Raw genomic sequence first — 26,620 nt, forward strand, 5'->3', positions numbered from 1 at the left:
AGTTGCCAAACGTCAGCCTCAAAACCTTAATGACTTGGAGAGGATCTGCAAAGAGGAGTGGGACAAAATCCCTCCTGAGATGTGTGCAAACCTGGCGGCAAACTGCAAGAAAAGTCTGACCTGTGTGAATGCCAACATGGGTTTTGCCACCAAGTACTAAGTGGAAGGGGTCAAATACTTATAAATTGATTTGCATGTCAATGATTGAAATAACTTTTTTGCCATGCATTTTTCTGTATTTTCTTTGTCTGTTATTCTGTCTCTCACTGTTAAAATACACTTACCATTAAAATTATAGACTGAAAGTTTCTTTGTCAGTGGGCAAACGTTCAATATCAGCAGGGGATCAAATACTTTTTCCCCTCAAAAATAACTGAACTAAAGTCAGTTCAAAACTTTTAAAATGTTGAATCAATTTCAATTATTCTGCAAGATATTCTGTTTCTCCTCCAACATTGATAAAAATGGAATGGAATTTACCTTGTTGAGTCACATTTTTGTCACTCTCAACCCCAAGCACTAATTCTAACCCCCTTCTCACTTACGTGTAATGCAAGCATGTATGCATTAAAATAAGTCTAACACGTCTGTCTGTTTTTGAAGGTTTTGTTTTTTAACATTTGAAAATTTACATTATCTGCATTTCATATTTGCATAAAGAGGCGGAGAATCAAGATGAGTGCCATCCCCTTAAACAGTTGTAGTTTGAGAGCAGTGTCTGAAGACTATACGGTGTTCATGCAAAACATACTGCACTTGTTTCTGGCAGAGATCACTGCAATGATGGATCTGAGATGCACGCTATGGCTGTTTATTGCAATGCTTTCTATTTCTTCAACAGGTAACTTTTTTCTGGTAAATATTTTTTTTGTTAAATTGTCTTTACTAGTTTTATGCCTTAATCAGTAATAAGGGTTTATAGCAGTTGCTGTGCCTTGTGGGTTATAATGAAAGAAATTCTCCAGGCACTTAAGGTGTTAAAGCCGCAGGTAGTTTTAATGAAACAAAAAAGAGAGCAGCAACGTTTCGACTTACTATGAGGTCTTTGTCAAGCTAACACCACAAAGCAAACATAAGTATATATATCGCTGGCTAACACCACAAAGCAAACATGAGTATATATATATAGCAATGATTGTAGACAGCCACTAGAGGAGGAGTTAACCCTGCAAGGTAATTATTGCAGTTTATAAAAACTGCAATAATTACAGTTGCAGGGTTAAGAGTAGTGGGAGTTGGCACCCAGACCACTCCAATGGGCAGAAGTGGTCTGGGTGCCTGGAGTGTCCCTTTAATAATACTAACCCTTTATTAGTGGGAGTGAAATGCTGCATTAGCCACCATGGCACTGTGTGTGGAATGAGGGCTCTAATGAAGTCCATCTTGGTATATGATGTCTGGAAAAAAGTCTGAAGACAATTGTCTGCTATCTTGGTGAGCTTAATATTTTTTATTTAAAAGGGGGATAGGCCTGTAAGACTGTACTAAAGTAGTATTCTTGGCTGGTTTGGGCAACAGAATGGTATAGACGTGTGTAAAAGACCGGGGAGGAGTATTATCAACATAACTTTTAATAAAGGGGACTGTTTAAGTGGCTGTGACTTGCCCCTTAAATCATATAAAGTATTCTTTACTGAAACCATCTGTCTATAACAACAGGCCATTTCAAATCCACATAGACCACCTGTAATCTTAATTGTAAGCAGTTTCAGTGGTGTATTTTAGTTTTGTGCTGCAATAGGCAACCCCCAAACTAAATTTGCATGACCCATTCCTGTAAATGTCCCATCCTTTTTGCTTAAGACCAACATACAATTTGACTGACAGACACTCTCCCTCACTGATACACATACACTGACATACATTTACTGACAGACACACAGTCATTGGCACACACGCTGCTTAACCAACATCCACTTGCACTGACAGACACACACTGACATACACACTCTCTGATATACACACATACACTGATATACACACATTCTCACTGATTTGACACAATGATAGACACACACTCACTGATAGTCACATACACTGTGACAAACACACATTGTCACTGTTTTGACACACACGCTCACTCTCACTGACAGACTCTACTTGCCCAAAATGTAGCATGGCCTGGCAGTGAGATTTAATCTCGCCCAGCTGCGGCGTAAATTAATAGAGTTAAAGAGCTCTATGCTCATCTGTTTGTCTGAGGCCACTAAAAATTGACCCAGTTGGAAGAGGAGAACCCCAGGTATCTGTTGATACCTGGTCTACTGGTATAAGTAGGAATTAACCCTGCTCACACTGCAATCAATATGTAGGCATTTAAATTCCTATTTAAAAAACTGCATTTAGCGCTGCATGTAGCTCATCAAAAAGTCTGAAAGCACTAAAAAATGGCACCATGGGGCTGTCTGGTGTGAGCAGGCATTTAACAGCAGGTCTTACATGCCTGTTGAGGATGGTAATAAGAAGCTCTACAATGGCTTTAAAGGACACTGTAGGCACCCAGACCACTTCAGCTCATTTATAGTGCCAAAGTTTTCCTGGCACTATAGTTTCCCTTTCAGTTGCTGTAGTTGTATTTTAAGACCACTGGCAGGTGATTAACTAAAGTGAGAATGTGAATATATACTTTTGTGTTAATCACTTCTATTTTACAAATAGTTTTACAGCCAACACATTGACTAATATCAGAACAAAAAAACTAGCTCTACCAGTCAACCAGGAAGAAGTGGTAGAAACTTGATTCTCGTATACCACTTTAGCCTTAAGCTAAACATGTTAAGCTAAACATGTTTCCTCCCATGTATCACTGATATTTACTGTTAAAACAAGTCATTGTATTTTTAAGTTCCTGTTTTTAGTCCTATGTTGTTGATGGCAAAATGGAATAAGTCAATCATTGATCGTAAGATAAGATAGGAAATAGTACGTGTGACGATACGGCCTTATTATATCGTCCGTGGGTATTCTTTTTACATTACTTGCACCACTAAACTGCTCCACTAAATGCTAGGACTCTTTGGTAGAGTGGGCAGGATATACTGAGCTGATATCAGGTTGCTATATTATATTCTATCCATACAGTCTTCTGGCAATACACTTATTAGTAATTACTCTATACAGGACAATGAATAGCCATATCTTGTGAGACCTCAAGGAAGAAACAACACCAGATTCTTTCTTGGCAACTCAGCAGAACTCAGACTGTTTATTATATCCAGATCCAGCTAAATAGATCACAGCGTACAGTAAAATAAACATTACACAAAACATTCACTAATGGAAATACAGAACAGGGCACAGGAAAAGAACTACAAAGCTACAAAGTGATTCCTTACACTTGTTACTCCGCCTGTGCCAATACAACCTGACAACAAAAGGTTATCTTGATTGGACCCACTATTCCTTTAGAGCAATCTATGGTTACATCAACGCAGCCCTTTGCTGTAGCAGATAGACTTGCTGGCTGCCACAGCAGGTGGACACTCACATTGCAGAATCTAACTTGATTAGCCCACAAAACACATTGCCCACAAAACAGCTGCTGTCCCCTGTGTTGACCCACACCTGCATATGCAGACATGCACACTGCTCTATGTATAATACAGATACACAATAAACAGATATATAAAAAAAATAGTAAAAAGGGAGAATATTGAAGAAATTGCTCAAAATCACCAAGTGTGTGTCACTCCAAATCACAGAAAATACAACAAACCGATTATAATAAATAATATGGTGAGAGCCAATTAGGTGGTGAATAAACCAATCGTGAATAAAATATATAAAACATGCAATTTACCATGTATCTGGGTACATCCAAAAAAATATAAAACACAGACCTGTATGTGGAAAATGGACAATAATGGAATAAAATCTCCCACTCACGTGGTGCTGAGCCGTTAGAAAGTGGCTCAGACTATAAGCGCCTTAATCAATAATTTGGAGACCACAATGCTGGAACCAGAATAGAGATGTCCACTGTAGAGTTACCACTTCCCTTTAAGTAGCTTGGATAAAAGCCAGATAGAGGGGTAGGTACAGGAACAAGTATCTTTATTGGTTACATAAAATACAGCATAAAACGGAATCTCCAATGTTCCGTTTTATTCTGTATTTTATGTAACCAATAAAGATACTTGTAACCGATAAAGATACACATACACTGACACACACAGACACTCACATATACACATTGACACTCACAGATACGCACACACTGATACACACGCACACATGTTCACAGATGCACAGACACTCACATATACACATTGACACTCACAGATACACACACACACACTGACATACACAGACACTTACAGATACAAATACACACATCGACACTCTCACACACACACACATGTTCAAAGCTGCACAGACAATCACAGCTGCACAGACACTCACAGATACACACACACACTGACATACACAGACACTCACAGATACACATACACACATCGACACTCACAGATACACATCGACACTCACATATACACATCGACACTCACATATATACACTGAAACTCACAGATACACATACACACACACACTCACAGACACTCACTGAGACACACAAACACATACCTAAACATACACATGGGCAAAACACAAATTGCATTTTACATTTGTTAACCTTCCTCTGCTCCCAAACCTTTTGTTTGCAGGGTGGTTAATTCCTGTGGCTGGCTGATGATGGGAGTCTGAAGGAGAAGCTAGAGAGCTCTCTCTCCTGCTTCTTCCTCCTCTCTCAGTTGCTTCTTCAGTGTTCTGTCAGCCCGCGCGGTCTGTATGCTGGGAAGAATGTAACGGATCGACGGGCACCCCGACTGGGTACCTCCGTTGAAGGATGCTCCTAGCGCTTCCTGAGGACTCCAAGCACTGCAGCAGACACCACAACCACCGAACTGGAGAAGCATACGAATGCTCTCAAGCATATGAATGCTGTAAACAGCTGAACAGGAAAAGCATACAATCAGCTTACACTCCTGGCAATCAGCATACAATCCAATTCCCCCAATAACGAGACGACACTTCGTTTTGCGGTCAAGCAGAACTGACTGTACTGGCGCATACAGCCTCTTTTATTCACAATCTCCAAGGACAGAGGCAAAACTCCATTAGCCACATGGTAGCAAAATACAATAAAATACATAAAAATATATAACTGTGCAGCTATTGCATAAAACAGGTACATTCAACATATCCCCAGATAGCTTAGTTCTGAGCGCACATTATGACTGAATGGCGCTCAGATCACATACATACAGTTCAATTGCCATGGAGCCAAAGTCTTTCACATAGTCTTTCGTTATACGAATGGGCTCTATGGCATAGCTATCTGGGGTAACACTGCTCACATAGGGAAAGTACAGAATGACCCGGCTTTCTGGTCTTTGCAGGGGAAAATCAAGCATTGTAACATGGGGCCATAGTCACAGGGCAGGAGGCTGGCAATCAGTCTTCTCCAATGCTCAGTGGCGAGGCTGGTTCCGCCACAAAGAAGTAACAGTCACTTCCTCCCAGCAGTCTCTGCAACTTTAAAGGGCCCGCCAAAGGGCTGCAGCACCCCGACTGGGTCCCTGATGAGGTAGTTCACCTATGGGAGCTGCACTTATTTCTTCTTGTTTAGTTTTTCTTGTTTTTTCTAGTTTTCTATTCTATGCTGGGTTTTCTGGGTTCATTCCTTTATTCCGTTACTGGAATTCCCAGTATCCTGGATTCCTTTCTATGTTTGTTTTTTGTTGCCACACCCGTTCCTTTGCCATTTATCCTTTTTGTTTCAGTGTTCCCTGAGGGCAGTGGTCTCATTCCTCTGCTCCTTTCCTTGTAGGTAAGTACTGTGTGACCTTCAGGGACCTTTAAAAGTAAAAATAGAGCGCTTGGATCTGAAAATTGACTCTCGTGATGGCCTGCCTGTTTACCATAATGCCCACCTATTGGTTTGGCTGAATGACCATAGAATATATTTCATGACTCCATGCGAAAGTTTCAAAACGTGACTATCCCAGATCTAAAGAGTCAACCAAAGTGGATTTATAAAACACTATTTTTACTTGGATTAACCCTTGGAAGCATACCGCTTGCCCTTAAAAAAACAAAACAAAAAAAAAACACACTCTGTTTATATGAAGTGGCGAGGCAAATCTGATACTCCTTGCAGGGGGAGGGATGTAACTAAAGCAGCGCTGAAGGAGGGCTTAGAGGAAGGAGCTCTCTCCAGGAGCATGTGTTGAACTCTGATAATGGACGTATTTTATGAACCCTTTTAATGAAGCAAAAAAAGTTTCAGCTCCAAAGATCACCTTGAATACTTAAAAATCTCAATCATATTTATTAGCACAATTAATATAGTTATGAAAAAAGTTAGAATCTTCATGCTAACCGCATAACCTACTTGTTTCGTGTGATCTGCATTCTTTATTAAGACCACAGCTTTAACATAGCCAGCCCAGAACTCTTGTTGCTGCTAGAGCTGGACTTGCACATTAGACCACTTTATCAGATATTTCTATATGTGCAGCATTTCATACAGAAACTGTTTGGATACGCTGCTTACACCTGGCGTTAGGCTTGCTAACAATGCTTTATGATTAAGTATGATAACTAAATATGAAAAGGGTGGATTATCATCTATTGAGCACCAACATATTCAACAGCATTGTACAATAAGTACTGTGTGTGTTTTATTGTTGTACTTTTAGTCATGCATATCTATGCAGTTAGGACCCACTGTAATTGGAGTACTTTGGCGCAGTAGTGGGCTGCATACATCTTGGCCATTTATGTATGTCTAAATCTCCAATGTTTACTACATATATAGTATTTGCTTATTTCTCCTCTTGTTTTGCCTTCTATTTCTTGTCTTGTTTCATTTTGTCTTGTATTTCCAGTTCATGACCACTCCTGTTCTTGTTTCCCCCATGTATTGTGTACATGTTCTGGGTTCTGCTTTCTGTTGTGCTTTGGTTCTGGTCTTGTCTGGTGCCTTTTCTAGTCTTGCCTAGTTTCTTGTACTGGATACATATCTGCATAATATCAAGCTTCTAGGATCTGCAGAAGCTGCATCAGGGCCCTGGTAGGTGGCTGCACAAACCCTGGTGCTCAACACCAGGGGGCGTGTGGTTACCCTGCACCAGACCCTGGTAGTTCATTTCCACGCCGTGACTACTGCTATCATCAGGCACAGTGGCGTACATACAGGGGTGCCCGTCGCCATGTGTTGCAGCCCCAACCTGCGTGGTAAAACTGCCGGGGCCGCACGTGAAGGGCCACCCGATGGCTATGTATTTCAAGGGGGCTCGGTCAGCGCTGCATGCTGTTAGGGCCACCCGATGGCTATGTATTTCAAGGGGGCTCGGTCAGCGCTGCAGCGCTTTAACTGCGCGACCGGGCCCCCTGAGATGACATCAGATGCTGGAAGGAAGTGACTGCCCCAGTCACTCCTCCCAGCTATCAGACAGAGCCGCGCGGGAGGATGAGAGGAGGGAGTCAGAGTGGGAACTCTGACTCCCATCAGGCTGAGCCACCACTGGACCCCAGGGAAGTACCTTCCTGCATCTAAAATGTAGGAAACAGGAGGGTGACTGTTTGTATGTATGTTTGTGTGTCTGTATGAATGTTTCTCTGTGTGTGTGTGTATGTCTGTGCATGTGTGTGTTTGTATGTGTGTGTGTTTGTATGTATGTGTGTGTGTGTGTATATATGTGTCTCTGCATGTATGTTTGCTTGTATGTGTGTTTGTATGTATGTGTTTGTCTGTATATATGTGTCTCTGTGTGTGTTTGTATGTGTGTGTGTGTACAGTGGCGTACATGCATAAGTCGCAGCTGCGACCGGGCCCATGGGAGGGGGGGGGGGGGCACGGATCCATTTTTGCACCAGGGCCCCATGAATCATGTATACGCCACTGATCAGACATACAAGGGTCCTGGACACCATCCCTCACTTACCTGATCTGTATGCTGTCTCTGCAGTCTGAAAGTTGCTGGCTGCACTCTGTGCTGCTCCCTCGGATTCAGTCAGGAGACAGAAGCACGGATAAGCTGTAGCTTCCTATCCCTGCCTCTCTCCACACACAGCGTCACCTACTTGCCGGTGCCGGCATTGCAGTTTATTCTCAATCACACCGGGGGGGGACAAGAAGTGTTTACATTCAGTGTATTTTGATGAGCCAGTAATTAGTTCTCCAGTAATATAGGAAAAAAATATGAAAACAGGAAATAGTGCTCTCTGTGATGTTAAAATTATAAAATAATAAAAGGAGATATACTCACAAAGGAAGAGCAAGTAGATATTGCTCGATCCTAAACAGCATAGGTAGTATGTTCCCCACCAAGAAATGTGAGATGCAGCGTCCTCCAAGTAAAATCCTCAAGAATACAGTTAGGCTCCGCACAAGCTGCCCTGCCATCCTGAACTCGATCACGATCTGGGACTCCACAGCACACAAATACGCCCTGACACACTCAATCTCACCCTTGGCCCAAATCTCCACAACAAAGCATTCACACCAGGACTAGCTGCTAGGGACTTCCGAAACATAGAAAACACAGGCATACAACGATACCACCAACTATATCACGCAGGCAAAATCTAAACTTTTGATGACCTAAAATTAATGGCTCCACTAACCACGAAAGACTATTTTTGGTACATGCAACTGCGGGACTTTGCCACAAATCGCAAATTCGCGCAGCAGCTATGGCCAAACCAACCTTTTACTAAATGCTGTGCGCCACAGAAGGGCCGTGTACCGGCCTCATCACGATTCTATACACTCAATTAAGCGCACCAACAAATGAAACACAGACACCTACATATGTGGCGCAATGGGAGGCAGAACTACAACAATCACTAGAGAGCGGGGAATGGCAAGACATTTGGGAAGCAGCAGCTGAAGCCTCCATTTGCGTACTACATCAGGAACAATGCTACAAAACCCTCATGAGGTGGTACACTACACCAGTTAAACAATGTAGGATGGGTAAAACAACTACAGACGCCTGCTGGAGAGGATGCGGGGACAAGGGTACATATCTCCATATGTGGTGGACGTGCCCTAAGGCGAAAAGCTTCTGGGAAAACATAGCTAAACTCCAGTCTGAGATACTTCATAAAAATATCCAACCAGACCCATAGGCATTTCTAATAGCGAGACCGCTAGACGACTTGACAAACAGAGAACAAAAGCTATTCAATAAGATAAACTTGGCCGCTAGAAGAGCCAGAAGAGCTCACATCATGGACAAACTAACTGCACAAATCAGAGACACTTATCCAATGTTCCTTAAAATTTGGGAACCCTGGGAAGACTACACCAACCGATGAAAGAGATGAATCCATAGTGTTGCGACTCAAAAACTCCTGACTCGCTTAGCCCACACGCAACAACGATCTCTGCCACCCGTGCAGATCCTCCTCCCTAACAACACCACTACCACCCCTTTTTCACTCCCCTATCTTACTCTTATCTATTCTCTCCTTCTCAATTTTCCTTTCAAAAAGTGGATAATACATGCAGAAGTTGAAAGCAACTACTGATAAGATACAGGTGAAGAGAGGCATCTAACAGATGCAGGACACCACGCAATGATGACAGTTAATACAAAGAAATGCTAATGCAACGGAAACGTCTCTATATAGACGATCCTGTAATATAATCTGTAACCACTGGTATTGCATGATATGTTAACAGAAAATACCCTTGTTTATATAAGTTGTGATGTTCCACGGTACACTAGACTGTCTATACAGGGTGCTCTCTCTCTGTGATATAACTCTGCATGCACCGATAAACAAAGAATTAAAAAAAACCAACAAGAAAACCACTACACATCCCACGACTTGGACAAAAGCAAGTGTACAGGATATTTGAATTGTTAAGTTGTATTGTTTTATTAGTTAACTCTTGACGACCCACAAGCTTGGTGGGCACAAGAGAAAAACTGCAGGAATGCAAGCTTTAAACTGGGAAGCAGAAAGCAATTGGGGGCTACCCTAATAACGCCTACTACTTTGTAAACGCGAAGCCACATGGTTGTTTTAACCGATATTCTTCCTTTCTGTAACTATTATGACAAAAAAACAAATCAGAGATGTGATCGGCTTCTGCGAAAGTCCAAATGTCAAGCCAATGTGTTCCACGCAGTACAAAAAAAAAAAAATTCTAAAAGAAGAATAAAAAAAAAAAAAAGAATACAGTTAGGGAAGTCCAGAGATTAATAAAATCTAGTTTTATTAATAAACAAGATGATAAAAAAAACTAACACGTTTCACCTATATAAAGGACTTTTCAAAGTGTTACAGTGCAAAGGACCTTCACTGTTTAAATACCTCTAAAATGCAAATAAAACAGTCAGATGATATCATATCAACAGACATAAAAATCAATTAACTTAAAAAAACCCCATCAAATTAGAACACCATAAAATAGAGATCAGAAAGGATATAAGAATCTTATTTTATGGTGTTAAAATATACTTAAAACGATTCGTATATAAGGACTCCATCTGAAAGCGCTGCTTCCCGACATTTCCATTATTTAAACCAGGTTTAGCAAATGACCTGTCACCTCTCTCCACCTTGTGTGCAGGGGGTGATGGGGAAATGTAATCATGTGATGAATGGTACAGGGCCAGACTGTGAATAAAAAGCTGTATTGGAATAATTTGTATAGCGGCCGATTATGCATTTTTTCAATATTGTGTGCAGATACACAAATAGGAAAATAATTTATATTGAAAATTATTTCTCCAACATGAAGGATCGCACTTACAGGTTTTCAAACTAACCAAAAGAGCAGGAAAAAAGGGGAGAAAAGGCTGCGCCAAGAGATACAATAAAATAAGTCCCAATAAAAATATAAAAAGGATATATATAAATATATATAAAAGTCAATATAAAAAGGAGGATAAATGTCTATGTTGCGCTGGTGTTCTCTCTTCTTATGATGCTTTGGATCCTCCCGTGATATGTAAAATATAAAAGGGAAAAGGACCAATGGTGCAGATTGTGGGGTACGTGGAAAATGAAGAATAAAGATGTAATAAACTCACATTTGTATGAGCTATAACCAGCTCAGGTGGAATGGGCGTTCTGCAGTATAATCCCTGCTAGTAGGATATCAGGAAATTCTGATCCACTGGTGCTGTCCAATTCTCAGGAGAAGGGAGAAAAATATATAACAGATAGTGCTCTCTGAAGATAAGATGTGGTATATACAAAACAAAATAAATATACTCACAGTATACAGTGCAGATGACACTGCACTTGAGATATGGCGTGGGTGGTATAATCCCCACCTTAGGATATATAAAATGCCAGGAAAGGATAATATAAAATTGGAGTGATAAAAATATATATAATAAAAAATATATATATAATAAAAATATGAATGGCACAGAGATAAAGCCAAACGTAATTTATTATTAAAAGTATACAATAAAATCCATTAACGCGTTTCACCTCAAGGGTTTTATCAAAATGGAATAACATTTAAAACCTGGCAAGAATTTTATTAAAAGTATACAATAAAATCCATTAACGCGTTTCACCTCAAGGGTTTTATCAAAATGGAATAACATTTAAAACCTGGCAAGAATTTTATTCTTGCCAGGTTTTAAATGTTATTCCATTTTGATAAAACCCTTGAGGTGAAACGCGTTAATGGATTTTATTGTATACTTTTAATAATAAATTACGTTTGGCTTTATCTCTGTGCCATTCATATTTTTATTATATATATATTTTTTATTATATATATTTTTATCACTCCAATTTTATTGGAGTTTCCTGATATCCTACTAGCAGGGATTATACTGCAGAACGCCCATTCCACCTGAGCTGGTTATAGCTCATACAAATGTGAGTTTATTACATCTTTATTCTTCATTTTCCACGTACCCCACAATCTGCACCATTGGTCCTTTTCCCTTTTATATTTTACATATCACGGGAGGATCCAAAGCATCATAAGAAGAGAGAACACCAGCGCAACATAGACATTTATCCTCCTTTTTATATTGACTTTTATATATATTTATATATATCCTTTTTATATTTCTATTGGGACTTATTTTATTGTATCTCTTGGCGCAGCCTTTTCTCCCCTTTTTTCCTGTACATCCTTATCCCAGAGGGTTAGAGGGTGACCCTCTGTAAGGTTGCTGCCTCCTTTGTATATTATTAGCGCTAACCTACTCTACACTTTTTCTTGTATTTAACCAAAAGAGCAACTTACTCTAAGCAGATGTATTGCATCAATATTTAGCCCCATTAACTTGCCGTCTTGAGAAAAGTTTGTTAATGAGAATGCAACATTGATTGTGTGCTAGAAACGTTGACATAGATTGATGGTAAATCAATTTCGAGTTATTTTTCTTTAGTTGCACTTCAGTTGCAAAAACGTGTTCCCCCCTCGTTTTTTTGTTTGTTTTTGTTTTTAATAATGTTTTGGGAATACATATACCTATTATACATATATGTATTATGGAAAACAGTAGACTTAGAGATTCATTTTGGTCCAGACTGCAAATCACCTGAATATTGAACAATCGGTGATCGGTTTAATTTAAGAACTTTGTGCTGAAATATAGCTGAATCATGAACCAACCGAAATGCGCAATGGCCAAGCATGTTCGGTTTGGTTTGTAATTCTGAATAAAAAGAATAAAAAAATAAATATTCTATATTTGATAGATATATAATATATAAACTTTAATTTTTTTTACTGCTCCTCCTGTGTTTTCCTCTATTGGTTTCATTTGCTCACTTGATCTATGTGATCACCTAATGCCAGGAAAATACTCCTATCAGGGTACTTCCATGGAATGAACACATAGCACAAATTCTAGATTTTGTTTTGGTTCAGAAGTTGCGCAATTGCCTCTGTCCCATGTACTGGTATTATATTGTTTGTTTATATATTATATGAACAATAGTTTATAAAAATCACTCTTGCTATCACATATTGAATTTCCAGGAACACATCACATAATGAAGTTCCAGGAACTCAAGACTAAATCCCTCTAATCTATATTCAGGGAAGTTTCCCCGAACATAGACATGCGCACCAGAGCAGGGAATCCCCACGACCAGGCGTAAGTGCGAGCCGTTGTAAAACAGGTAGGTCACTAAATGAGGACCACCTGTAATGAGTGACAGGAAGTCCTAAGCTTTCTACCCCAATAATAGATGGACCAGGAGTTGCCCAGTCTACTGGTCCAAATAAGTGTAGTGTCAGAAGTTGCCCGATTCTCCAAACTTTTCAGATTCTTGATAATGTGAAGAGTCTGACTCTGTTTGCATAACCTCATCTATAGAAGCATCATCTTAGATGTCCCTGTGTCCACTTTCATGACCAGATAAGATTCAAAATAAGATGGTTCAAATAGCTGGTCTATACCACATTTATTCAATGTCTGAACTATTTTTGTGACAAAGGTGGGATATATAGAAAGAAGTAAATTTTGCTATTAAAGCTATTATATATTGAAATATAATGTTGTCTCATAGAGGAGCTCCTGTGTCCTTCCCCCAGCTCACTTGTCTTTATAATTGGTAACTGCTATTTAAACTGCTGTATACATTTCATGTCTGCCAATTGTGCATGATATTGGGCTTCATGAATATACACTTACTCTCTGTTACCTGCATGGTCTTTGGTCAGATTAGTATTAACAAGAGTTTTAGTTTCATTCTCTACATGTAACCTTTGGGTCCATCGAAATATCAGGTTTATGAGCTCCTTTCACTTGGTTACATTTTTGTTTAATATTTGTAAGATAATAGCTACTTTTGTTCCCTGTATTTAACAACTGAGGAGCATTTTACTTTTTTCTCAATTGTGGTATTTTATAGAACTTTTTTGTACAAAAGATACAAAAAGAGAGCAACATATAGAAATTGGGACAAAATAAGATATTTCATCCATACACTTGAATCATCAAATAAATCCCTCTTCTAAAATCAGGAGCATATTACTTTTGACATCTTGTGATATTCTCATGTGTACAAACCCAACCCTGTTTAACAATTTATTGTTATGGCTAAGAAACCTTATTTCCTCAACAGCTTAATATATGTGTGGTTTAATCATCACAGACATTTCTATGCATAGTTCACATTTTTAAATAACCTCCTTTGTTTTATATTGCAGATACTGCCTTCAACAGTAGTAATTATATTCCCCAAATTACACTTCAGCAGGTGCTAGGAAAGGTCACAGCTACTACCTTTGTACTGGACATTCCTCAATGTGTCTTTAGTGACTACTCAGGAAGTGATATTTGGCTGGTCATTGCTAAACAAGATGGTAAGATGGTCTTACTATTACAGCAAATAGTCTATTTCCTTATTAACATTGCCAACCAAAATAAGAAGAGTGAGTTGTTGGTCCTAGATCCTTGGTAATAATTTGTAAAGGGGTTGGCCTTCCCATTGAAGGGGTGTGTCAGCCTAGCATCAAGCACACTGTCCCCCAAATTATAGGTTCGTGCAGATCCATGGTCCTAGTGCCCACTACACAGTGCAAGCATGATGTTCTCGTCTTGTGCTGCCCCGGGGATGGGGAACTCAATTGGGATGGCAGAACAGGACCGAAATTGTGACAGTTGGTAGGCCTTCCTGAACCAGTGACTGAACTAATGTAGAGATAGAACCCACCGTAATTGGAGTACTTTGACGCAGTGGTGGGCTGCATACATCTTGGCCATTTATGTATGTCTAAATCTCCAATGTTTATTGCACATATTAGTACTTATTTATGTCTCCTCTTGTTTTGCCTTGCATCTCTGGTCTTGTTTTATTTTGTCTTGTAGTCCCAGTTCATGTACAGTCCTGTCCTGCCCTGTTCATGTTTCCCTCATGTCTTGTGTACATGTTCTGGGTTCTGGTTTCTGCCCTGCTCCAGTTCTGGGTTCTTCTCTAGTCTTGTCTTGTTTTCTTGTTTGGTGTCTACTCTAGTCTTGCCTTGTTTCTGTACTCGATACATGTCTGCTGCAGAGCCTTCCTATCCAGTTCCTGGGAGGTCTGCATATCATCTAGCTCTTAGCTCTTGGGATCCGCAGAAGCTGCATCAGGACCCTTGTATGTGGCCGCACAAACGCTGGTGCTCAACACCAGGGGGCGTGTGGTTACCCTGCACCAGGCCCTGATGGTCCATTACCATGCTGAGACTCCCATCATCATCAAGGGTCCCGGTCTTCGGACTGCCACCCGTGACAGGGGCATGTAGTGTTGACGTTTGAACGCAAGGGTATATTTGTGTTTAATGTTGTTTTTTTAGATGTATGCACATATGCACATACATTGATACACATATACATACACTAACACACATACATATACACAGACACACACACTGATACACAGACACATACTGACACAAATGCAGCTACACAGACATGCAGAAATATTTAATAGTTGCAGATATAGGCTGGAGAGTGTTAAAAAAAAAATAATAATGTGGATTTCTAAAACATAACAAGAAAAATAATACTCCTTTTCTCTACAGTTGCTTTAACCCTGTCTGATTCAGCTCTCGCAAATAAACGTACATATAACTCATTCTCCGGAAATGGTTACTATCATATCCAGCCATACAGTGGAATTACTTACCCGTGTTCCAATGACTTTATTTACACTCGAGTTGGCAATGGTGATAGCTGCGATGAAGTAGCATTCTGCAATGGTCCTTTAAATTCATCACTGGCATATAGGTAAGTTATTGTCATGATATTGGATAGTAAAAATGCAATTATTTGATAATTATAAATATTTATAAAAAAAAATATTATATGTCCTGATGTAAACAAATGTACAGCAAGTTTTCTTTAAAATGATGGTAATTTGACTAATCTGAGACCATTTTAGTATGGTTTGTCTTCTAAGTGGCTATGGATTGTTCCTTTAATATAAAATGTGACTAGAATTTCATGCATTGAAATAAATAAGATTGAACTTCTCATGGTAGTAAATTAAGCCATGGGAGTTTAGTAATGCAAGTTAGATTTGATTCAAATAAAGTGTGGGAAGGCTAAGGTGACAGGGTGATTGTGTTGGGTGAGTGTAGCAAGGTGACTGTTCGTGGAGGGGATGAGAGTGTTTTGGGGGAGTGAGTGTGACAGGTTGATTGAGGGGTGTGCATGTACCAGAATGACCACAAATGGGGTAGATTTGACAGGGTGACTGTGTGTCTCAAAGGGATGCATGTTCCTTTAAAATTCTTCTTATTGCTGTGACTAACAAGAAGACGTGAGTGGTTATAGTGACGTTGTATTGATTATATAGTCCGCAGCCTCAGGCGTAGGCACAAGGGGCCCTGACATATAATATTCTGAGCATGGATAATGTTTGGGTCGTGTGTGGCTTTTCTCATCATTAGGAGCTGTCCAGAGTGCATTAATCTGGTTAGAGTATAAGGTATTTAGGCTAAACTTTGGCGCACTTGCAAACCATGCGATTCTCTCTCGGTGTGATATTTAGTAGATTTACGATATTGGCACACAACGGCAGAATTTTACATAAAGCAGTTCTGTCACTTTAAGAACTTTAATAGCAAGCAACTTACTTACTATTTCCTTGTAAGTTGGAATTGAGTATTTTTTTTAGAAGGCAATGATAATAATAATTAATACAATTATTAAAGTTCTCTTCTTATTTGAAGATAATAAAAAAAAGTATGAGGAATCAATTGAATTGAGCAGAAAAAATAATGAAAAAAAAATGATTTGCAGCTTGGTTGTTAGGCACGTAGAAAGCAAATTGGTGGAGTAGATTTAACTTAAGGCTATTAGAGGGTTAAAGTCTTTGTAAGGTATCAGGCAATTAGATGATTAAAGTCTTTGCAGAATGAATCCTTGCAAACAGAAATAATTTCTAACACCTTAACTTGTGGAGGTTTTCCTGAAGGATAGTACAGGTCCTTTCCATGGTCAAGGAGGCAGAGAGATCAACAGAGTTGGTATAGAATAGGCAGGGGTTCGGTACACAGTTCAATAGTTGATAGGGAGCTCAATCGCAACTATGAATCACTTAGCCACAAATTAACTGAACGATTCAAAGTTGCCGCGACTCTCCTATATTGCAGGGCATGTCAGATGCATTGGCGAAGCTCGGTCGGCGATACCCGTAAGCATCTCCGAGGGAATCCCCAATCGGTAGCTATGACACTCAGAGCTCCAAAACTTATAGATAGTGTTAAACTCGCTGCTGTGGTAACCCACAGCAATTCTCTAAATTCAGCAACTCGTGAGAGATTACCAAAGGCTGTGCCGAAGGTGAAGGCCAGTGGCTGCTTGGCTCCATTCCCCCTGGCACTAGGGCCCCTTAAGAGATGGATGCTCATTTTCTAGGGTTAGTAATATAGTGTGTACTTATGGCCGGCATGCATCCTACGTTCGTTCAAATACACATGCATGACAGAGTTATTGCAGGAACACAAAGGAATGGCATTCACATACTTTTCCCCCAGCAGGAACACCGTTCCTGCAGGGCTCACGCCCTGATACAGCCGATGAGAAGGGCCTGCACAACAGGTGACGGAGCCTATAAGGGAGCTGTCAGAGCGTTGCCATATTTTGCCATGGAGCACTACTCCGGCAAGTACTTAGCTTGGTCTCATGAGAAGAGTCTGGGCACCCAGCTGAGGACCTTACTGGAGATTATGCAATGACACTGAACTACCATGGAATGTAGTGTCCCCGCCCCCTGGCACCAGGGTGTAATAACAAAAACTAAATATTTGAAAAAATCTAAACTGCTCTAGGTCCTTTCGAAATGGAACTGACTTTGATAATTCTCCTGCAAAGTTATTTGATCTAATCTCCTGTTGCAAGTTATCTGCAAAGAATTGAACCCTACACTTGCCTGCTGACTAAAGCTAAGCTAATTCAACTAACTCTGATATATAATTGCTCCTTGTTCCTGCCAGTTTAACATTTATCCTGAATTATATAACAACACGAAGATGTATCTACAAAAAGTAAACAAACAAGGACCACAATAGAGTAGTAAAACAGTACACTTGATGGAAGAACTCACAAGTTTAGAAAAAAATTGCAGGCTCATCTCATATATTGGTAATTTCTTTGATAAAAAAAAAAGGTATTCTGAAGCTATACTTTGTCCAATGATATTGTAACGGTTCCTTTAAATGGTTCACTTCACTTCCCAATCTATTACTTTAAGACTCTAATTGAAGTTCATGGATCCACCTATTTAAGCCTTGAACTTCAATGTCTCAGTGCACAATTAATGTATCTCTACCCGTGTGCAGTTGACACCTATTTACTCTCCCAGTGACTCTTTCAATTCCCCTCAAAGTGAATTCCCAGTTAAAATTATTTGCTTATTACTGACCTGGATTGGACTTTGACACTTCTCTTGGACTCTCCTTACTTTGCTTATTAATTGTTGCTGAACCGGACTGAAGTTGACCTTTCTCCTGGATATTCCTATGGACTGATTTACTGTTGCCAAACCAGATTGGACTTTAACAAACCTTCTGGATTTTCCCTATAAAATTCAAGCTAACCGAAATGTCATTCTTATTCCTGGTGATTATACTTTATTCTCACAGACCAAACTCTCATACTGGTGAGTGGTCTTTATTTTTAACTTGTTTGACATATATATATATCAGATACCCTAATTTCCTGTTGAAATAGCTGTAACCAAAGTATACAATGATCTTATCACTGCTAAATCCCATGGCCACTACTCTATCCTAATTCTCCTCGACCTTTCTGCTGCTTTTGACACTGTTGATAATCAACAGCTTCTTCTCATCCTCCGTAATCTTGGTCTATGAAATAATACTCTCTCATGGTGCTCTTCCAACCTCTCCCAGCGCTCATTCAGTGTTTCTTTCTCTGGCTCTGCCTCTTCTCCCAAATCCCTCTCTTTTGGTGTTCCCCAAGGGTCTGTCCTTGATTCCCTATTGTTCACCATCTACACTCCCTCCCTTGGTAAACTCATTGGCTCTTTCGGCTTCCAGTGTCATTTCTAGATGGATGACACGCAAATTTATCTGTCCTCCCCTGATTTCTCACTATCCCTCTTGACTTGTGTCTCTGACTGCCTCTCTGCTATTTACAACTGGATGGCTGCTCATTTCCTTAAACTTAACATGCCTAAAACAGAACTTCTGGCCTTCCCTCCCTCAAGTGTTACTACTTCCTTGTCTGTGTCCCTCAATGGCGCTACCATCCACTCTAGCCCTAGGCTTACTGCCTAGGTGTTTTCTTTGACTCCAGTAGTACTCCAGTTAGGAAATTATTTTTCTGCTTTTAATCACTTAAAAACATAAACATAAAACAAAACATAGTGTAAAATACAATGATAAAAGATAAGGTGATGCACTCACAAGTGGTCCACCCCTAATAGTGGCCAGAAAGGCACATCAATAGGTCAAAAGACCTGCCACTCTACCGGCCGCGCCAGTCGCACTCTACACCACCTCACTATCGGCAGCGGTCACCTTGGGCATTGGCCTGGGATAGGCATGTGACGGCAATATAAATGTATATCAAAAAGGAAGGTCCACTGGTTATAATGTTTCGATGTTACCTGGTTTTTTTCTGGGCCTCTCCCACGGCCAATATGCCTCTCATTAAGCAAATGGGCAATGGCAGAGGTGAGACTGCCTTTACTTATCAACATGGAATTCGTTTATGACCCTGTATGGAACGCTACATGCCCTCCAACTCACGGTTTACTGACGGTGTTGTTTTTTTTGTTTTTTCAATTCTCCGTTATAATCTTAAAATTTGTGCTGTATTAACCTGTGACATTGTCAAATATTGTAAATTGCACTCAGATGCTGGTATGGATCTGAGTTATGGAGGCTCTGTATGTGTCCGACCGGTTTCATCCTCAGGACTTTTTCAAGGAAGAACTTAGATGTAGTCCACACCATTGAGACTTATAAACCCCACCAATTTGTGTGCACCTGGGTTCCCCAAATGGCTTGAACCAAATCAGGTGAGTTTAAAAACAAAATCCCACCTAAAACATGGCCACCGAGATCGTATATGGAGAGCAATTTCGCAGCCGTTAAATTATGTCTTTTGGATACATAATCCAGTGACTAACCATTGTACTCATTTTACGGACTGGCCATCATGTGGGGGAAGAACACAATAATAAAATGCGCATAAAAATGAACACTTAACATTTTAATCAACATAAATATCGTTTGCCGGTATCTGCACCGGCCCCACTCATGGACACCAAAAAGATGACTGATCGCATATGCAGCGGTGTTTAAGTAGCCGCGCATGCGCGAAAAAAAGGCTGCTCACATGTACAGCGACATCTAAATTTAGAAAAATATCTGGAATCGCTCAATCATATTAAATCCAAACGGGCAGAAAGTTACAACGTACTGACAGCCCGAAAGACCATCAAAATAAACCGTGATTAAATGGTGCATTGGTTGAACCCCTTAAGGACGGTGGGCATTCCTTGGGGTCCCGGCTCTGAACTACATCAAAGTACACCATATTCGGCAGATCCTCATCTCTAATATATTCCTCCTCATGTACCCTCCATAGGAGTGGTGATATATATTTTATATAAGCACTCCCTATAGGAGTTATGACATATATTTTATGTGTACATTTTTATAATACAAATTGAACTTTTACTGTTAATTACTTTTCTCCCATGCTATCTCTATAAGAGTGGTAATACATATGTTTTTTTCCCACTACTTCTATCCTCACTTCTATCCTCACTATTCTATTGTCTTGCTTTTTTAATTTAGTATAGACTTCATTTTTCTGTATATATACATTTGTTTTAGCTTGGTATGCTTTCTCTTTAAATTCCCGTTGGTGGAAGGCATTTGCGTTCCACAGCCGTCCTATCCGCCTGTATTTAGTATAGGAGGCGAATGTATGCGCTCAATGGAACGCATGTGCGTTCCACGAACGACGCACCCGATCATGTGATCGGCAGAACAGGATGGCGAAACTTACCAAGCGGAACCGGAATCTATCCTAGTAGCAGCCTAATGCTTGCTCTTATGAGATTAATCCACTTACTTGGGAAATACTTCCTTACTGGGACTCTCTGCAAGTCAAGGCTAAATAGGGTCCTGGAATGAGGCACCTGTAACAGGGAGGGGTGCAAAACCAAGGAGTTGGCCTGGGACTCCCAAATATATAAAAGAAACCAAGAGGGCTGCACGCCCGGGATATGTTCAGCCCTACAAGACACATTGAGCCGCAAACAACGCAGGACCAAGCGCCGCAGCAAGCGTACCACTGGGGGAGAAGAAGCAGTCAACTGATTAATAGCCTGCACCCCCCCCCCCCCAAATTGTCGCAATACCATCCTCCTGTCTGTGAGTTGGGGACCTCACACCTCCAAAGTCACCAGAATAGGCCAAGAAGAGCTCCAGAAAGACCAAGTTCCGCGTGAGCCTTACCGTATGCCAGTCCTCCGGCCATGAGTCAGCACACCATTTCGAGCCCATGATGGCCCCAAAACCCACCGAGCCAGCCGCATCGGTAAATAGGTGGAGGTCAGCATTCGAGACCTCGAGAGCCTGCCAGTAAGTTCTACCGTTGTAAAAGGCCAAGAAGGAATCCCAGATAGCCAAATCATCACGCAAGGGCAGCGTAAGCCAAATAAAGTGCTGAGGGTGAGCGACCCCAGACGTCGCCGCCGCCAAACGCCTGTTAAAGATACGCCCCATGGGCAAAATCCGACAGGCAAAATTCAGCTTCCCCAGAAGAGATTGCAGGCAGCACAGTTGGACCTTACGACGCCCTAACGCCAGCAACACCACCTGAACCTTAGCCTGGGGCAATCGACATTCTCCGGCCACGGAATCGATCACGATGCTCAGGAAGCTAAGGCATGTAACCGGACCCATGGTTTTGTCATGTGCCAACGGAACACCAAACCGCTGAAACGTGTCACTCTGCAGACCCCACACGCAAGAAGTCATCCAGTTAGTGCAGGAGGGAGTTGACCCCGGCTTCCCTCAGCACCACCTATTCCAGGAAAGTGCTAAAGCAACCCATAGGGAGGCACATATCCACAAAAAACTGACCGTCAAAGGTACAGCCCAGGAGATGATGACAATCCGGGTGCACCGGAAGCAGCCAGAAAGCCGATTCCACGTCTGCCTTTGACAGCAATGCCCCCAGGTCCACAGCCCTCACCATGTGAACTGCCACATCGAAGAATGCATAGGAAACCCGGCAGAGTTTGGCCGATATGTCATCATTCACCGAACCCCCAGGAGGGTATGACAAATGGTGAATCAGGCGATATTTTCCGCGTTCCTTCATAGGCACCAAGCCCAAAGGGGAAACCCGCAGATTAGATATAGGGGGAATAGAAATTTTTTCAAATGACTCATAACACTCTGATTGGATGGCTTGAAATCCAACCAGAGTGCTCTGTGTCATTTTACACAGCGTGGGGAAATTCCAAAGAACTTTACCACACTGTGTAAAATTACTAGAACAGTGGTTGAATTCCAAGTCAACCAATCAGTGTTCTGAGCCTAATTACAGGGCGGGGCAAGGCTTTATAAGCCTTTCCCTGCCCTGCAGAGCTCAGTCTGCGCCGTGCCCTCGCCGGGTGAAGATGGATTAATTTTTAGCGTCTGTTTTTTTTCCTTTTTCGTCTGATTATTTTTTGCACTCAGGTTTATTATTTTACAAGTTCGATGGGTATTGTGGTTTTTATTTGGCCTTTTTTGGGGCTGAAAAATGAAGATTTTAGAAAAAAGAAGACCTCACATGGTAAGTTTTATTTTTTTTACAGGTAGTTAGTTCTTTTATTCCCCCCTCACTATATTTAGGGGATTATTTTTTATTTGGGTGGGGGGGGATGACTAGGGGCTTAGGGACCCCTAATCACCTTGGAAGGGGGGGGGGGGGTCATTTAGGGACCCCACCCGCCGCTCATGTGTGTGGGCCGGGTGGGAGGACAATAGGTCCCCCCACCTTATTGTCATTTATGGCCCCCACCAACAACTCAGGGGTTGTGGCCGGGGGAGAAGACAATAGGTTTCCCCGCCTCATTTTCCTTTATGGCCCCTACCCACCGCTCAGGGGGGTGGGGGACAGGGGGTGGGGGGACAATAGGCCCTATTGTTATTTATGGCCCCCACCCACTTTTTTTTTTTAACAAACTGCCAAATGTAACACATCTTATGGTTATTAGACACAACCCCCTGCCTCCCCCCACCCTCTGCCACCAGTATGACAGGTGTGCTAGAAGTGTGTTGGTAGGTTATTAGTTGGGAAACATAGGTTTGACTTTGTATGATTTGGTTAGAAGACCGCCTTAGTTTCTATAGCTACATACTCTGCTTTGGTATTAATCTAATACTGGTTCCAACTATGGACCTAGCAGTTTGTAATCATTTTTATATTTACTGCCTTTGCACTTTTTAGAATGAATATCATATGTACAACAATATGTAAAGCTGTAACCTGTGAAAAATAAAGAAATTATTTTAAAAAATAGGAAAAACCTATATTGGACCCTGTAACTTTCTAAAACTCCATACAGCCTTCACAAGGGAGTACTGTTTGACTTGTGAGGCATTGCTAAACACAAATATGAGTGTTTTAGAGCAGTAAAACTTATAATGATATTGATATCGTCAGTGAAAGGGCATGTTTTGTAAAAGATGGGAAAACTAATATAAACGCTAATTTTGGGCAGGGTTTGTGACTAAGTGGCTACTAAAAACGACTGGACATACATTTCTGCGTGTACTCTGACTTTAAGAGCTTTTGTGTTTTGGGTGAGAAAAGATTTATGGACACTGCTTTAAAATGTGTGTGTGTGTATGTGTATGTGTATGTGTATGTATATGTATATGTATATGGGTATATATATATATATATATATAATATTACTACATATTTATTGGCAATATGTACTAAATAGTGATTTTAAAACCATTACCAATGGAGTGTTACATTAAAGTATGTTTGCTATTTAACAAAACATAAAACTATGGCAAATAAAATATAATTAGTGTGTTTTGGTTTGTGACTGTGAAGTTGTGTTATGTGCTGTCTGGCTAAGTTCAATTAGCTCAGTGAGCTGCCACTTTTCTGCATCAGTAGATAGTCAATACATTGTTAAACACAGTTCTGCACGGTAGTCATGTGCTTTTCCCACAGAAATGTCAAATTTGCATCAATGTTACCACTGCAAGTGATTCTGTGTGTGCATATACGAATGGGTTTAACCAGGGCCGTCTTTAATTTTGATTGGACCCTGGGCAAGCATTTACTTGGGCCCCCCTGACTACATATAGATACACACAAATACACTACAAATACACTACCTGACACACAGATACACACTGACCGCATATAGATACACACAAGAACATACAGATACACACAGACACTGACACACACATAGACACACACACACAGATACAAACACTGTAATACATGCAGATACAAAAGGTACACACACACTGACACACATTCAGACACACATGCAGATATACAGATACAAACACTGACACTTACAGATACACACACAAACGCAAATGGACAACATACAGATACAGAGACACATTCTGACAGACGTACTGACACAGACAGCCATACTGAACCACACAGACATACAGATACACTGACAGACATACTGGCACATATACACACAGACAGATGGACATACTGAAACACACATACACTGACAGACATATTGACAAACACAGACATACAGAACCACACGGACATTGACAGACTCACACATAGACATTCTGTCACACATACACACAGACAGACATACTGAAACACACATACACACAGAAACTGACAGACATACACATATACAGACGTTTTGACACTCACAGACAGCCATACTGAAACACACATACATACTGAACCACACAGACACTGACAGACTCACACACACACACAGACATACTGACACACTGACAGACATTCTGGTACACATACACACAGACATACAGACATACTGAAACACACACACAGACACACACACATACAGACATTTTGACACTCACAGACAGCCATACTGAAACACACAGAGATACAGAACCACACAGACACTGACAGACTCACACACACACAGACATACTAACACACTGACAGACATTCTGGCACACATACACACAGACAGACATACTGAAACACACATACACACAGATAGACATACATATATACTGACACACACACACTCAGACATTCATGCAGAATTTGATAACCACCCTCCAGTTTCTTACCTTTTCCCGGAGGGTGGATGGGGGTGGCTGGGAGTTAAGCTCTCGCTCTCTCCCGGCCTGGCCCCCTGCTGAGCAGCTGGTCCTCCTTCCTCCCGCGCGGTTCCGTTTTCTGTGGGAGGAAGTGACGCGCGGCGGTCACTTCCTCCCAGACGGCTGCCGAAAAGCAAGGGCCCGGTCACGCTGTTAAAGCGCCACAGCGCCCGACCGGGCCCCTGCTGACACAGGCCCACCGGGTGGCCCTAAGTGCATGGGCCACCCGATGGGCCCCCATAGTTTGCGGGCCGGGGCAAACGGAGCAGCTGTCTTGGGCCCCCCAGCAGGGACAGGGCCCGGGGCAGCTGCCCCGTTTGCCCCGCGTTAAAGACGGCCCTGGGTTTAACAAAGATTCACCTTTTTTCCTCATTATTCCATCTTAAACATGGGTTCCTTGGAGTTTGTTTGCTGTGTACAAGAGCTTTGAAACACAATTTAGGAAGAGATACAAAGCCAGTGGACCACTCATTTATTGTTTTATTATATGTAAATATAAATCTAAAGAAACCCTAAAGAAAACGTACATTTGATGTGTATTCGTGTTTCTGACACACAGAAGAATTATAATATATCTGTATAGTAACATCACAGGGATCCGGCCAAGAAGAGAAATAAAGAAAAGTCATGTATATTATAAGAAGGATTTTTTTCTACATCTCAAATGAGCAAATACCAGCTGTTTCCATGTGTATATAATCCAAAGTTTAATGTGTGGTAATTAGCAGCTTCTGAAAGTTTTAATGACTCCTTTCACCAACAGTGCACATGTAATTATACACAATTTTAAAATATATTCTTATTATAAGCAATTATCAATTTTATATTTTTTAGAGTGAAATTTATTCGGCTAAGTGGCACCACTCTTCTGAATAGTACACAGTGGTCTGCAGTGATTAGTCTGATGACAGGTAATCAATAATTTGAAATGTTATTTAGAAAGTTTTTTTATAATGCTGGAATTTTTATGTTTAACTACTAATGCAGAGACGAATTGGTCATACAAAGATTGCTCATTAATGGTTATGATTGATTAAGGGCTAATGACGGAATAACTCAGTCATTGTCTAGCCTTGTTTATATACACTGAGCAAAATTATAAACGCAACACTTTTGTTTTTGCCCCCATTTTTCATGAGCTGAACTTAAAGATCTAAGACTTTTTCTATGTACACAAAAGGTCTATTTCTCTCAAACATTGTTCACAAATCTGTTTAAATTTATGTTAGTGAGCACTTCTCCTTTGCCGAGATAATCCATCCACCTCACAGGTGTGGCATATCAAGATGCTGATTAGACAGCATGATTATTGCAAAGGTGTGCCTTAGGCTGGCCACAATAAAAGGCCACTCT

General features: G+C 40.8%; 1 protein-coding gene across 1 annotated transcript in view; it reads left to right on the forward strand.

The window, feature by feature from the left end:
* The first annotated feature begins 697 nt into the window (after positions 1-697).
* Positions 698-26,620, forward strand: part of UPK3B (uroplakin 3B) — a 34,199-nt gene continuing 8,276 nt past the window's right edge. Inside the window, exons 1-4 of the mRNA XM_063444575.1 lie at positions 698-841; positions 14,153-14,308; positions 15,509-15,713; positions 26,102-26,178. Coding sequence (XP_063300645.1) covers positions 739-841; positions 14,153-14,308; positions 15,509-15,713; positions 26,102-26,178 — 541 coding nt within the window. The 5' untranslated portion in view covers positions 698-738. The remainder of the gene's footprint in view (positions 842-14,152; positions 14,309-15,508; positions 15,714-26,101; positions 26,179-26,620) is intronic.

This window comes from Pelobates fuscus, chromosome 1 (genome assembly GCF_036172605.1).
Source record: "Pelobates fuscus isolate aPelFus1 chromosome 1, aPelFus1.pri, whole genome shotgun sequence".
Lineage (NCBI taxonomy): Eukaryota > Metazoa > Chordata > Amphibia > Anura > Pelobatidae > Pelobates > Pelobates fuscus.